Source organism: Psittacula echo (genome assembly GCF_963264785.1).
Source record: "Psittacula echo genome assembly, chromosome: 6".
Taxonomy (NCBI): Eukaryota; Metazoa; Chordata; class Aves; order Psittaciformes; family Psittacidae; genus Psittacula; species Psittacula echo.
Genome location: NC_137743.1, coordinates 17592589 through 17606427, shown reverse-complemented (window position 1 = coordinate 17606427; position 13839 = coordinate 17592589). Strand labels below are relative to the sequence as shown.

Here is a 13839-nt window from a genome sequence, read left to right as displayed (position 1 = left end):
GAAACATCAATTTGATGGGTGGACCACTCAGTGGATAAAGAACTGGCTGGATGGCCGCACGCAAAGAGTTGTCAATGGCTCGATGTCCGGCTGGAGACCGGTAATGAGTGGTGTCCCTCAGGGATCAGTGTTGGGACCGGTCTTGTTCAACATCTTTGTCAGTGACACGGACAGTGGGATGGAGTGCGCCCTCAGCAAGTTTGCCGATGACACCAAGCTGTGTGGTTCAGTTGGTACGCCGGAGGGAAGGGATGCCATCCAGAGGGACCTCGATACGCTTGTGAGGTGGGCTGATGCCAACCTCATGAAGTTTAACCATGCCAAGTGCAAGGTCCTACACCTGGGTCGGAGCAATCCCAGGCACAGCTATAGGTTGGGCAGAGAAGAGATTCAGAGCAGCCCTGCAGAGGACTTGGGGTTGTTGGTCGATGAGAAACTTAACATGAGCTGGCAGTGTGCATTTGCAGCCCAGAAAGCCAACCGTATCCTGGGCTGCATCAAGAGGAGCGTGACCAGGAGGTCGAAGGAGGTGATCCTGCCCCTCTACTCTGCTCTCGTGAGACCTCACTTGGAGTATTGTGTGCAGTTTTGGTGGAACAGATGGAACTGTTGGAACAAGTCCAGAGGAGGGCCACGAGGATGATGAGGGGACTGGAGCACTTCTCGTATGAAGACACGCTGAGAAAGTTGGGGCTGTTCAGCCTGGAGAAGAGAAGGCTGCGTGGAGACCTCATAGCAGCCTTCCAGTATCTGAAGGGGGCCTACAAGGATGATGGGGATGGACTATTCATCAGGGACTGTAGTGACAGGACAAGGGGTAACGGGTTAAAACTTAAACAGGGAAAGTTTAGATTGGATATAGCGGAGAAATTCTTTACTGTGAGGGTGGTGAGGCACTGGAATGGGTTGCCCAGGGAGGCTGTGAGTGCTCCATCCTTGGCGGTGTTCAAGGCCAGGTTGGATGAGGCATTGGGTGACATGGTTTAGTGTGAGGTGTTCCTGCCCATGGCAGGGGGGTTGGAACTAGATGATCTTAAGGTCCATTTCCAACCCTAACTATTCTATGATTCTATGATAACACCCATCCCCCAAAATTGCTGTTTAACTTAAGATGATACAAATCAGTCATGCTGGAGAGTACTCTCTTCTGTTATTTCCTAGCATTCTGAGAAACTATGGATAACTAAACTCATAGTACTGCCACAACAAACTTTTTCAAATCAGTCTTGTCTGCAAGTAAAATATAAAGATGTACCTGATTTATCATCTTGGACTTCAAATTCTGCACCAGCAGATCCAAGAAGAGATGCACCATGTTTTAACAACCGACATATATCAAATCTGTCAAAACGCAACCGATCCGTTGAAGGTGAATCTTCCATGGGACTTTCTGAGCCTGGTTCTAGATAGGACATTGAAAACAATATTAAGGACAACCTGCAGAAATTTTTGTACAAAGTTCTGGCAGAAGATTAAGTGAGAGAAAGAGGAAGAAGTAATTTCTCTCCTCTAAAGGAATCGGACATAGAGCATTTTGATTCATGAAGTTCAAAGGCTTCGTTTCACAAACACAGACTGAAAAAGCTCACTTAATGCACTTAACTGAGTAGAATTTTTTTCCTTGATAAATCTAGCTTTTCTAAGTCCTGTACATTAACACACCACTAGGCCTTCTCTGTACATATGGCGAACCTGCAGTTTGAACTGCATATGGCTCACAATGCCACAATGGTCAGGCATATCATTGTAACTGAGTACGAACTTCTAAAGCTAAAGAGGTTTACTACAGTCCATGCATATAAAAAAAGTCTATGCTCATAAAGAAACCGAATGACAGAGCTGCCTTAAAAAGCTTCATATCAGATGAACAATGAATGGTATATAATTCCTTTAAGAAATACCTTGTTTTGATCTTGGTGTTGGATTCCACTCAGGTACATTTTTCACTATTGCTTCAACAGCCTGGCCAGCTGCAATACGGGTATCCCAATTCGTACTTCTTAAATACACTAACACCTTTAAGGAGAGATTAATAAATGTTTAAAATATACTCTCACAAAATCCACCAGCTATTATGCTCTATTAAAATACACTCACTTTTTATGCTATGGATTAAGACAACACTCAAAACAACAACAAAAAAGTACAAGGAATAAAGCCAAAGAAATGCAAGCAGCCTTCTCTATTGCTCACTGCTTAGGAGAAATCTTGCCATAGCCAGACATTAAGAATTTATAAGATATACTTCTTCTCCTCAGTCAAACTTGACTTTGATTTCCTCCAGTTACTGAACAAGACTTTTTTTTTTCTTTGTTTCTTTCTAAAAGGAAGTGTTCAAAAAGAGATTTAATAGACCTTAAAACTCTGAAGTCATTTAACCCAAGAAGAGGGACAACATGGGTCACTTGAAGCAATATATGCTCTTCTAAACTAATTCAGCACTAGCTCAAATCCAGAAAAACCCTTTCTTTCTCTGAAAGTGGTTTTCTATTCATGATTTCTTGGTGACTCTGTTGGCACCATCAATTGTGGTGAGGGCATCTGTTCAATAAGAGTAGAATTAAGGTCACTCACCCATCTCCAGCTGTCAGCCACAGGCTATTTTTGTTTTTACTAGACTTGGCCAGATTGAAGTCTCAGTCTAATGGAAATCTCTTTCCATTTTCCAGCCCTTTTAAAGATATGCAGCCTCCTATATTTTTAATGCTGTTTCACACAAATAACAATCTTTAAAGGCAGAATCAGGAATTTTTATAAGGCAGTAAAGTTTCTCTTTATAGAAGAAAATCTGAACTTACAGCAAACACTTAATAACAGAAACCTCACTTACGTAACTATTTTGGAGGCTAATCAAACAGCAAGTTTAACAGAATTACTCTCTTAATTTTCTTCAATTACTATGCTTTTTCTCCTTCCCACAGAACCCACACACCTTTAAACTAGTTTTATTCTCACCATTAAAGTACTAGAAAAATTAAACAAAAGAGATGCTTACCTTAGATAAGAGATTATTCAGTTCATGAGGATGCAGTTTCACTACTTCCCCAAGTTGCTGTGCAGCTGCTTTTCTTGTTACTGGTGTTGTACCGGTGTCCAGTAAAATGAAGAGACGATCAAGCCTAAATATGATTGACAAAACCCCAAAATGTTATGCTATTCATAGTTCAGCTGCCCATTTCTATTAATATTCCCCCACATTTTTCAGTTTATCTCATGCAAACAGAAGAAATGTTGGCATGAACACTGTCAACTGACAGGGTGGCAAACTTACTTCTTTCTAATAGTAAGCATAGCTGTTCTAAAAGAATATTTAATTTGGTAAGCAAAAAAAAAAAAAAATTATAGAAACTGTCAGAAACATTAGTTTTTAAAAATCTGCAGTTACAAGGAAAATTTAACTTGTTCCCTTCTTTGCTCTGTGATAGAACATTTTCCATCTTAAATACTGTTAAGCTGCAAATGATCTTCATCAAATTCTGACTGACAGAGAAAGCAAAAGGCTCAACTGCTCATGTTGTGCACTATAATTTCTTTTGAAGACTTAGTCATTTATAATATCAAACTCTGCTTTTCCATTATACCACAAATTTTTACTTTTCACATATTTTCTCCCTAACTACCTGAAATATAAAAGACCAAACCTGCTGTTGTATTTAGAGCTTTGAGAGAATCCAACACCTCTGGCCTTTCCAGGAAATACAGGAATTTAACCAGCAGATCTTTTTTCACAGTAACTCTGTATTCGGTGAAAGAGATCTTAATCACGTATTTTCAGAAGCATTAAATGAGAAATAGCTAACTACTCTTCATCATATAAAAAGCATGTAAAAATAGAGCCTACCTAATCAAATCAATGATGGCAGTAACAAACAAACGCTCATTACTACCCCCACTTAAGTGGGACAGAACTCTCTCCATAGGGTGCCTAGTTTATCTATTAGTTATTGGGCAGTATGAGGTTATTACTGAATGTACTATGTGGACAGATTCTAAACTCACAATCAGAATTATTCCTTCCAGCCTTAATCATAAAACTACTCCTCCAAATATTGCAATACAAAGCTGGAATTTACACAGCAGTGAGGCTCACCTATATCACAGGCTAATGAAATAGGGATAGTTTCCCTGAACAACAAACCTTCCTCATAAACACATACCCTAGGTTTGAGCAAATATAGGAAAGCACAAATGTTTTGATTGTTAGTGTGCTGCTACTAATTATATTTTACCAAAATTGTCTTAAACATCAGTTCCGATCATTAAAAAAACCAAAGCAACCAAACCCAAAAATAAGTCTTTCCAACAACACTGGATTTTTTATTTGCTTTGACACACTTAAGCTGCACTTACTCCTGAGAATATCTTGTAATGTGCTACAATGCATTAGAAACAACAGTGCTACACAGCCAAGGCAGTAATGTCAGAAATACAGTTTCAAACCCCAAATGCTCTCACAATGGAAGGTACTAGGCTAAATATTATCATTAGATTAAAAAACTCCAACCTGACAGTATTTTAAATTATTCTATTATCTTAGACACACTTTTGGTAAGTGCCAGCTTTGAACTAATTTTCTTCCTACTACTAAAACAGGTGAACCCATTTCAATTCCTGTAGATAAAAATGGAGTTTCAAATTGCTGTGATTTACTAATTTGTAAATTGTTCTCGAGTTACATAAAGATGAAAATCTAAACATATCTACCCCAGTTGTTCTGTGTGATTAGACAGTCAAGAAGAAAAGCAAAAGCTTTACAGATCCAACTCTTCCAAAACACTGAGAGTGGGCTAGTCAGGAGGAACATACCAGATACTTACTTACCAGCATTTTTTCTTTAGTACACTTGACAGTAATAACCCAGCCTGATTTGCAGCATTCAGTATTATTCAGTACAAAATACGCCAGCTTGCAGAGCAACCACAGCTTGCTCCAACTTGCTTGTTCTCACCCCTTTCATTCTTCATCTCCCCGTGAAACTTCAATGTTCCATACTCATTTGCCATTTAGCACCACCCACTCCTTCAACTATCAAAGTTGGGTGGTGTGTTTTTTTCCCCATCTCCAAACTCAAGCAGAAAGTGCAATTTAGACCACTTCCTCACCTGGAATTCCTCACGTTTCGAAACAGGAGGAAACCACTATGACTGCCTACCCTCAAAAAACCTCTAGTTTAATTACAATCTTTATTACAACACTAGATCTTCACTCCTAAAACACACAACTTTTTGAGGCTGTATTACCTACAAAATACAGCTGTTTACTTCCTTTGGGTTTCTTTAACCTGCAGTATGCTTGGTTCGTAATTTGTGGTTTTAAATTGTAATATGCTTAACTGACACACAAATGCAAAATAGAACAAAAAAATCTGGTGTCTCATATCACTATAGGAAGGTTTCAGTGTTGGAAGGGTACCACTGCGAAGCTGCCAGTGATAAGCAGCACTAGCGCTTTTTTAATTTAAAGTTTTGATTCTTAGCTTCATTACAAATGAAGAATACTCAAAATGCTAAACAGATTAATTTTGAGGACCCGCAGCTTGGAAAGAAATTTCTTAAGTTCTGACAAGGTTTTCATTTTCAGAATAGACTAACAATCTCTAAACTAGTAATTAAAGCCAAAGAGAACTAAGACTTTTCTAATGGCATGTGGTTCTCTGCCTCTCATGCTAGACAGTGCTACATGCAGAGCACTGTGTGGCTCACACAGTTCACAAACCTAACACTGAAGTGCAAATCAGTGTGGCAGAGTGAAGCGCTCTAATAGAGGCATTAGAAAGCTAGTACCTGGATAGTTAACTACCAGGTCAGGATACAGAAGTTGTCATCAGTATCTCCAAAATGTTTCCAAAAGAAGACGTGTACAGTTGAATTGTATAAAGATCCTCATCATCTCACTGTAAGCATTCTGACTGGATTGGGTCCCCACAGAACTTCAGATGGAGAAGCTTCCAGTTTATTGATTTCAGGGAGCTGAGGCTTGAAAGGGACTATGAACCGATCACTGCTGCCAATGAAGTGATTTGTTTGGACTCTCCGTGTGTGCGCCAGTATGTTCAGGTGGCCAGGGAGCAGTCACTGACAGTAAATGCCAACTGGTACAGAACAGCTCACAATTACCCCAGCATATCCTATAACCCATGAGAATTGTGCAATTGTCAAAAAACCCTCAGTAGCATAGTCCCCAACACACTCTAATGTCAAACTCTGCCTAGAGTGCTTTGGAAAACTGTTATCTAGCACCCATTAGAAGGCAAGGGAACACTCTTTGGTATTTACAGTATAAATCATATTTCAACACCCAGGAGCTTCCTTCCAGGCATGGTTTCTAGGTACATAAATAGCCTGGAAATATAGAAAACATTGATAAATCAAAATTTAGACTTGACAAGGGTTGACAACCATGGTGAAATTAAACATAAGTACAAAAGGAGATGCCTCAGCTTTTCTTCTTGACCTGATAGTCCTTCAGTGGTGGTTTATCATTTGGTCAAATCCCAGTTTGATCAGCTTCACAGCTCAAAAAAATCAAACCCCTAATAAAGCATACACAAATCATTAAAATAATCAAGTAAACAACTTCCCAACATACAATCAAAAAGCAGGAGAAAAATCACTGAACAGAATTCAGAACAAAAAAAAAAAAGTGTGATAAAACACAAAGAATGGATTATTTTACTTCTCATAGGTGGGAGACTTCAAAGTAGTTATGAAGGTGGGGCTGTGGGCAAGAGAAATAATCTTGTTTCCTACAGAGCAGTGGAAGGGACATCTTGAGTAAAATAAGACCTCCATGACCACACTGCTCACAGTATTGTATGCTGCACACAGAAGCTAACGGAATGCTAAACTTAGCATATTTCATATCATATAATCACATAATATATTAGGCAGTACAAGCTTTATTTGTAAATTATTACATGTGTATCTACATCAAACACAGCAGCCCAAAAGCATACAACCAATCACATTACAAAAACGGTGAGAAAGAGTAGAAAATTAAAATAGCTGTAAAGACATACTAATACAAGAAATGTATTAACAAGTTATATGGGGAACACCTTGGTGAGCATTCAGGTTCTAGCTGCTGAATCAGGTTAAGCTTCTCATCAAAATGCAAACCTGACTTTCAAATTTCATTTCAGTCTGTTAGGTGTCTGAGAAATTCTACATCTCTACCTCATTTGGGCAGTACTGCACATACTACTTCGGCTCTCCCTCTCCCCATGACTGTGCCAGTGCTCCGTCCCACAAACAGCAAAAGGGCAGGCAGCCCACTGTCCTGGTCTGCAAGTTCATCTCCATCAACCAGGGAAGAGTTACACTTTTCTTCCCCTCTTTTGAGTCAGAACTGCTGTAATCACACTGGTTATAGAACATCTAGTTATTCTAATGATACAGGCATATGCCTTTAAATAGTACTGAAACACACTTCTTGCTCAGTTTAACTCCTGTTTTTCATGCAAGAGCAGCCATGAAGCACTAGCTTCCAACAGGTCAGAAGCTAAATTCTTTCTTCAGAAAGCTTGGGATAACCCCAAAAGAACATTTCCAAAAGGTACACAGGGCCCATAAAAGAGATGTTTGGATAATTCTGGTATCTTGGTAAGAACCTCAACTTCCCAATGATGCAGTAATAAACTTGAAATGTTTTATATGTTTTATAATGTAATGATGCCAGCCAGTGCAGCCATTTGTTCTTGAGAAGTCACAGCCCTCCATGTCAAAATCCAAGAACATGAGGCCAAATTATTTCCCAGGAGCTTTACTATCACAACCTTCTGACCTTATTTAAACTAAAAACTAGGTTCTTATCTACATATTGCCAATTATACAGAAATCCAATTAAATGAAAACACTGAGGACTCTAGAAACTAGTACTAAAATTACAAGCACCAAATCAAGAAAGCTTGCAAGAGCAGACAGTTGTTATGCTCTCCTATACTTCCTTAAGGAACTGTCTTGAAAATACCCAGAAGAGGTTGTCTTTAAGGTCTTCCAAGGTGAACTTCAAGATAAACTATTGAAATATTACTGAAATAATTTATTCTTAATGCATCTTACCAGCTTTGTGCATTTAATCACATTTTAAAAGATTTATTCTCCTTCATACTTGAAGGTGCTCAAAAATAGAGGAAAGATATTAACAGCCTTGGTGGTATAACAATACATGAGGTGCCTCTGACCACATTAAAGAAACTGGACAAAAAGTTTTATTAGATATTGAAAGGGACAATCAACACTTTATTATCTACTGAAACTTAATCACTCTGAGTAATCCATGAGTGTTGTCATTTTCTTGGCAGTATAACTTTTTCATCTAAAGCATCTCAAGAGATCACTTGTGAGCCACTGTATTCACTTGGATCATATACCTTGTAGGAATGAAGCTGAAGCAAAACTCTTCACTTCCCTTTTTCCTTCTCAGTTCTATTTTTTTTTTTTTAATTAGCTATGCAAACACTGTACTACTTCATACTTTCAAGATCAGAGACAGGAGATAAAGCCTACCAAATCAGCTTGTGCACTCGCAGAAAGAACACCAACCTTCCCACACACCTATACATACTTCTGGAGGACGGTGCTCATTAGCTAACCTTTTCAGCATAGAACTACCATAGAGATGAGCATATACAGAGCAACTATTTTGCAACATCTTTTGGTATGAAGTATCTACTATTCTGCTTTTGGGTCTGTTTTCTAGTGTATCATCACCGAAGTGGTACATAAAAGCAGGTCTTCAGTCAGGCTGATACATGTAAAAGCAGAATCTGCTAAAACAAACATGTATACATATAATGCAGAATAAAATAGACTCTGCTTTGTCAACAGATTATAGATCAATGACAATTATTTTTAAGATGCCCTTATTAACAGCAAAGCTTCAAATTCTCAATCCGATTTTGAGGTATTTCAAAGCATTCCCTATATTTGGTTAGATCTTCCTGAACAGAATAGGGGTTTAAGAAAGGTTTTAAATTGGTCAAACAGCAGAAACTAAACTTTACTGGGAAAGCAACCCCTGAATTTACTATTTTGAGATACAGAAATACCCCTCAATAAATGGCTTTTATTTAAGATGGTTACTATACAGAACTAACCCTAATGAAGCTTTTTATTAATATCAAGGCTTAGTACGCACTCAGCAAAGCCTATGGTCCCTGGAGAAAGATTTAATTTGAACCATCTTCTTCCACGCTCTCCACACTTGTATAGTTAAGAATCATTCTACAACAATGAAGTATTACGTTGGACCTTCAAAAACATAAAATGTAACTAACTTCCTAAAGGACAAGTGCAGATCTCGACAGTTAAGTGGAGCTGGCACAGAAGCTGGAACAACTACACCCTCCACAAAAACACAGATATGTAGTATGTAAGCGTACAAAATTATCTGTGGTATGTCTGAAGGAAAGGACCTTGGAAATTCAATGCTGAAGCAAAAGGGGAAGATAACTTTTATTTTACAAAAGCAACACTGACATTATATAATCAGCATTCCTATGGTCCATCAGCCAAAAGGTTCATTGGTCCAGTTGCTGTGTAACTTCAAAGGGATAAGAGCTGGTTTTGCTGTGTCTGTTAAAAAACATGTGTAAGGCCACATTTACACAGTATCACTTCTTACAATTACAGAAACAATACAGTTTGCCAGGAGTAACCAAGATGTTAGAACACTCCAAAATGTGTAATTCTTTTACCTAATTTACATGTGGAATTGGAACCATTCTTTATAAACTCACAGGTATTACAACATCTTTATTAAAGTTCTATCCCTTGTATTCAACTTATATACATTTTGATCTTAAAACTGTACTCTAAAGCAATGTGTCATGTTATCATGGTTAACACACCAACTTTTTTAGTGCTCTACACCGAACCTTGGGTCTTACCCAAAACAGGTTTTTGTCCTGCTGGTCACCAGACCAAACAGGCATTACAGAATCTTTGCATAGTGCACTGCTGCTTTTCACTAAGGCCATGTGGCTTTACAGAAAGACTGGTAACTGAATCTGAAACAAATCTTTACAGTAGACACCACCTGAGCATACAGCTGAAAGCTGTATCTTGATATTCCAGTTAGCCCCCATATCACATGTATGTTAGCACAATTACTTAAGCAGACTGCCCCACACCTAGTGTAATTACAATGCTACTCTATTTTACATGGTGGCTTACAGTAGTATTTTAACATACATGGTAGTCTTGTCACAGCAATCCTTACTACTTCCAGATTCTTATGGACAGCTTTGGGGAAGAATAAAGGAAAAAAAAGAAAAAAATCCCAAACAAGCAAACAAAAAAGCCTTAAAGAAACCAGAGCCAACTTTTTTCTAGACCCAAACCCAATTAATATAGAACAAGCTGATAAAAAATAAAGAGTAAAATAAGATGAAGGACACTCTGTAGAAACTACAAAGCTAAAACACCTGCTACTAGAAGTCTTAAAAGGTGTATTGCTGCTATAAATTTTGATTAACAATGGATTTCCAGTAAAAGTGTGCACACCTTTACTTTTTACTTTACATAACTGTAAAGTTATTCCTACACAGCTTCAGAAACAGAATTTACTTTTGGTAGAGTACTTCGAACTACAGAGATACTATTAACACATGACTTGAAGCTTATCTATCACAAGGTTAATTTGGATTCATTGTTTCCTTTCAACTATCCTGTCAGAAAGCTTAACGTGCCCATTTCAGACACGCACAAAAAAAGAGATGGCAGGAATTTGTGCTCAGCATTTTTTATAAAACAGCTCTATTAAGCCATACCTCTATCTGTGAACACTTAAAACGCTGGCACACCCCAGCGCACATGTGTGTAAGCAGATACTACCCAACATCTTGAGACAGAGCCAGAACAGAGTAATCACTTTTCTCCATGGAAGCCTATTTTATTTCGGTTACTTTACAACTAAGGGCTCTGAAAAGCGAAACGGTTTCTTAACAGTTCTTGAGACTCGGTATCATTACCGCCTATTCCCTAGCAGCTTAAGCCGAAAGAAGCACTGCCCAACAAAACGAAGGCGTCGAGCTCAACAGAGAGCCCGAGGCGCCCCAGACAGAGCCCCTGCGGCCTGAGAAAGGGAGGGGGCTTCCTTGCGCGCCAGGTCCGGGAAGGACCAGGCCAGGAAGCAAGCCAGGCACCGAAGCACGCAGCCACTCCAAATCTCACCGAGGCGGCCCATGCCGCCTAGGAGCGTGAAGGCCCCGGCGAGGCCTTGGAAGGCTCCCGAGACGAGAAGAGGGAGAACCTCTTCACTCCCACCCCCCCGAATCCGGGCCACACGGAAGGCCTGGGCCTCCGGGCTGCCGCTGCCGGCCCTCCTTCCCCCACCCTCCCCGGCTCCTACCGACCTGGAGACGGCCATGGCCGCCAGAAGCTAGGACTCGCTGGAGGCGAGCGGCGGGACAGTGAGCGGGGGGGCCGGCGCCGCTCTCCCAGGAAGAAGGGCGCAGGGCCTAGCTCAGGCCTCTCGGGCGCCGCACCCAGCCTCGGCCCCGCCGGTGACCCGCGGGGAGCGGCTGAGCGCAGCTGTGGCCGGCAACGGTCAGAGTCTCTCTTCCCCCAGCGGGGCAGCAGCGGCGCGGGCAGGAGCGGTGCACAAGCCTCAGAGCGCGAGTTAAACCCTCTATTCCCCCATCGCCAGGGCGAAGCCCAGTGCCTGGCTTTATATGAGCAGCCATCTTGTATTTATTCCCTTCCTCCATGATAGCGGCTTTCTGATTGGCAACAGCGTCCACCCGCAGCCAATGGAGAGAGAGCTTCTAAGAGCAAAGAGGGCGGGCTCACGCAGCGCCTGGACTGAGCAGGACCGGCCATGGAGCCTGCCGAGCCGGCTGAGGGGGCGCGCCAGCCTTCAGTGGGGCGTACCATCTGCAAGGATGGGGGGCAGTCAAAGGAGAGCGCTCCAGTCCCTCATCCCAAGGGAAGAGGAGAGGCATCAGAACGCAAAGTATACGCTTTTCCTTAAAAGTCTGCAGTGTGGTAGTGCTTCTCCCCCACCAGCATGGCGGGAGAGGGGACGGAGAACTCGGAGAACTCAAGCGGCACTCCCCACTTGGAGAGGTGCGCTGCGCCTCAGTTTACGCCCAGTGCTGCAGCACGCACGCCTGGATCGAGGAGACTACAGCTCCCGGCGTGCAGTACGCCCAGCGCCGCGCCTCCTGCGAGGGGACGCATCCGCCACGCCGCCGGCGCCGGCCGGGGTGAGGGGCTGTCACCTACCGCCTCCCACAGGGAGTTAAGCGGTGAGGGTGGGCTCCCTCCGGTTACTCACAGGGTTTATTAGCCGGCACCAGCCCCCAGGCAGTGAGGGGGCATTTCAGCTGATTGTCGTGGCACGGCGCCATCACAGACCGCGTTTCCTTCCACTTCCTGCTGTCTCCTCTGCTGAGGCAGCCAGCCCGTCCTCCGGCCCGGCCCGCTGCGGGCGGCTTGCAGAACAGAATGGGACCTCGGTCGCGCCCGGCCGCCCCCTCCGCCGGGCGTGCGGTACCCTGGGCAGCTAGGTCCTTAACCCTTGGGAAGGAGGACAGGCTTTCCAAGAGCATGCTCCCAGCTTGATCGGATCCAGAGTAATATTAAGAAATTAGCCTTCTACTAATCACTTAATGTTCTCATCCAGTAAAGGATCAGGGACGTCCCAGGGATGTAAAGTTAGCTGATGCACTAAACCTTTCATGTGATAAATGGAAAACAAGAACAGATTTTTCCTTTCCTGTAAGTGATGGATAAACTCACATAAATACATGAATTTGCATAATACTGTATGGTAAAGTTTTCTTCTAAAGCCCATCTTGGTGTGTATTTCATACCGAGCCTTTCTATAGGGATTTCTGCTTGCCCCCAGTCTTTCCACTGAATGGTTTCCCTTTCCCTACAGCAGTAAACTCTTCCATGTATGGGTTTGCTTATTTGTTTCCTACTAACATGTGTATTCCAAATAGACATACTAATGCCATCTGAATGTATAAACAAGCTGCTGGTACATAATACCTCAATCTATTCTTATCCATGTGAGTCCAGTTAATACCTGAGTCCTCTATAGTGTTTGCCCTGGGTGCCTCTTTCCTGTCTCCTCACCCATCCTTTGGTGGGCACTCTGGTGAGTAGAAGCTGGTGTTGAAATGGCAAGCAAACACAAGCAATGAGTCAGCCCAAGAGCTCTGCATCACACAGTGTGGCCAGAGCAAACCACAGACTTCCTTTTAAGCATAGAGATGGTTTGTGTCACACTGCTACGCTCAATAACCCAAATAATGCCTTTTTTCTTGCCTGACATGGCTCTGATGTATTAATTACATTTAGATAGCTCAATATGCCTCCTGTAGAAGAATACAGTGGATTAGCTGGAGCCCAAGAGCTTCTTCCTGAAGTACTACAAGCATTGAAGTGCCATCATGTGTTCCAGGTGCATCTGCCTGAACCATGATCCAAGGCACATGTCTACTCCCATCCCATGTGCGTATGTTTCCACATGATGGGGTGCCTGCTCTTTAGCCATGTGATGGGGAGGAACAGCAGGGTGTTGAAGTAGGGAGAAGCAAGGAACATGCTGAAGATAGATATATTTTTATTGTGCATTCGATGCTGTTGACACAACAAACATCCCTGATAATATTTCTGCATTTGTTTAGCCAGGAATCAGCAGGGAATAAACCAGGGTGTGTGATCTTTCTAAGAAAGTGCTGAACTGTAGTGCTGGGATTGTAAAACAAACTTGTGTAAAAAATATTTTAGTCTAAAGGTAGTTAAACCAAGAAATGAGAAAAAAAAACCCTTTGTGAAATGCTGGAGTTTTGTTTTTCCTAAAGTTTCTCTGTACCATGAGTTTGCA

General features: G+C 41.8%; 1 protein-coding gene across 4 annotated transcripts in view; it reads right to left on the bottom strand.

Moving 5' to 3' along the window:
* The window catches only part of BTAF1 (B-TFIID TATA-box binding protein associated factor 1), a 50351-nt gene extending 38657 nt beyond the window's left edge, over nucleotides 1-11694 (bottom strand). For all 4 annotated transcript variants that reach the window (XM_080620635.1, XM_080620637.1, XM_080620636.1 and 1 more), the window contains exons 1-4: nucleotides 11357-11694; nucleotides 2996-3119; nucleotides 1902-2016; nucleotides 1256-1402 (exon numbers count right to left, since the gene is read on the bottom strand). In XM_080620635.1, the coding sequence (XP_080476761.1) occupies nucleotides 1256-1402; nucleotides 1902-2016; nucleotides 2996-3119; nucleotides 11357-11370 (400 nt within the window). In that variant the 5' untranslated portion in view covers nucleotides 11371-11694. The remainder of the gene's footprint in view (nucleotides 1-1255; nucleotides 1403-1901; nucleotides 2017-2995; nucleotides 3120-11356) is intronic.
* Nucleotides 11695-13839: the final 2145 nt, after the last annotated feature.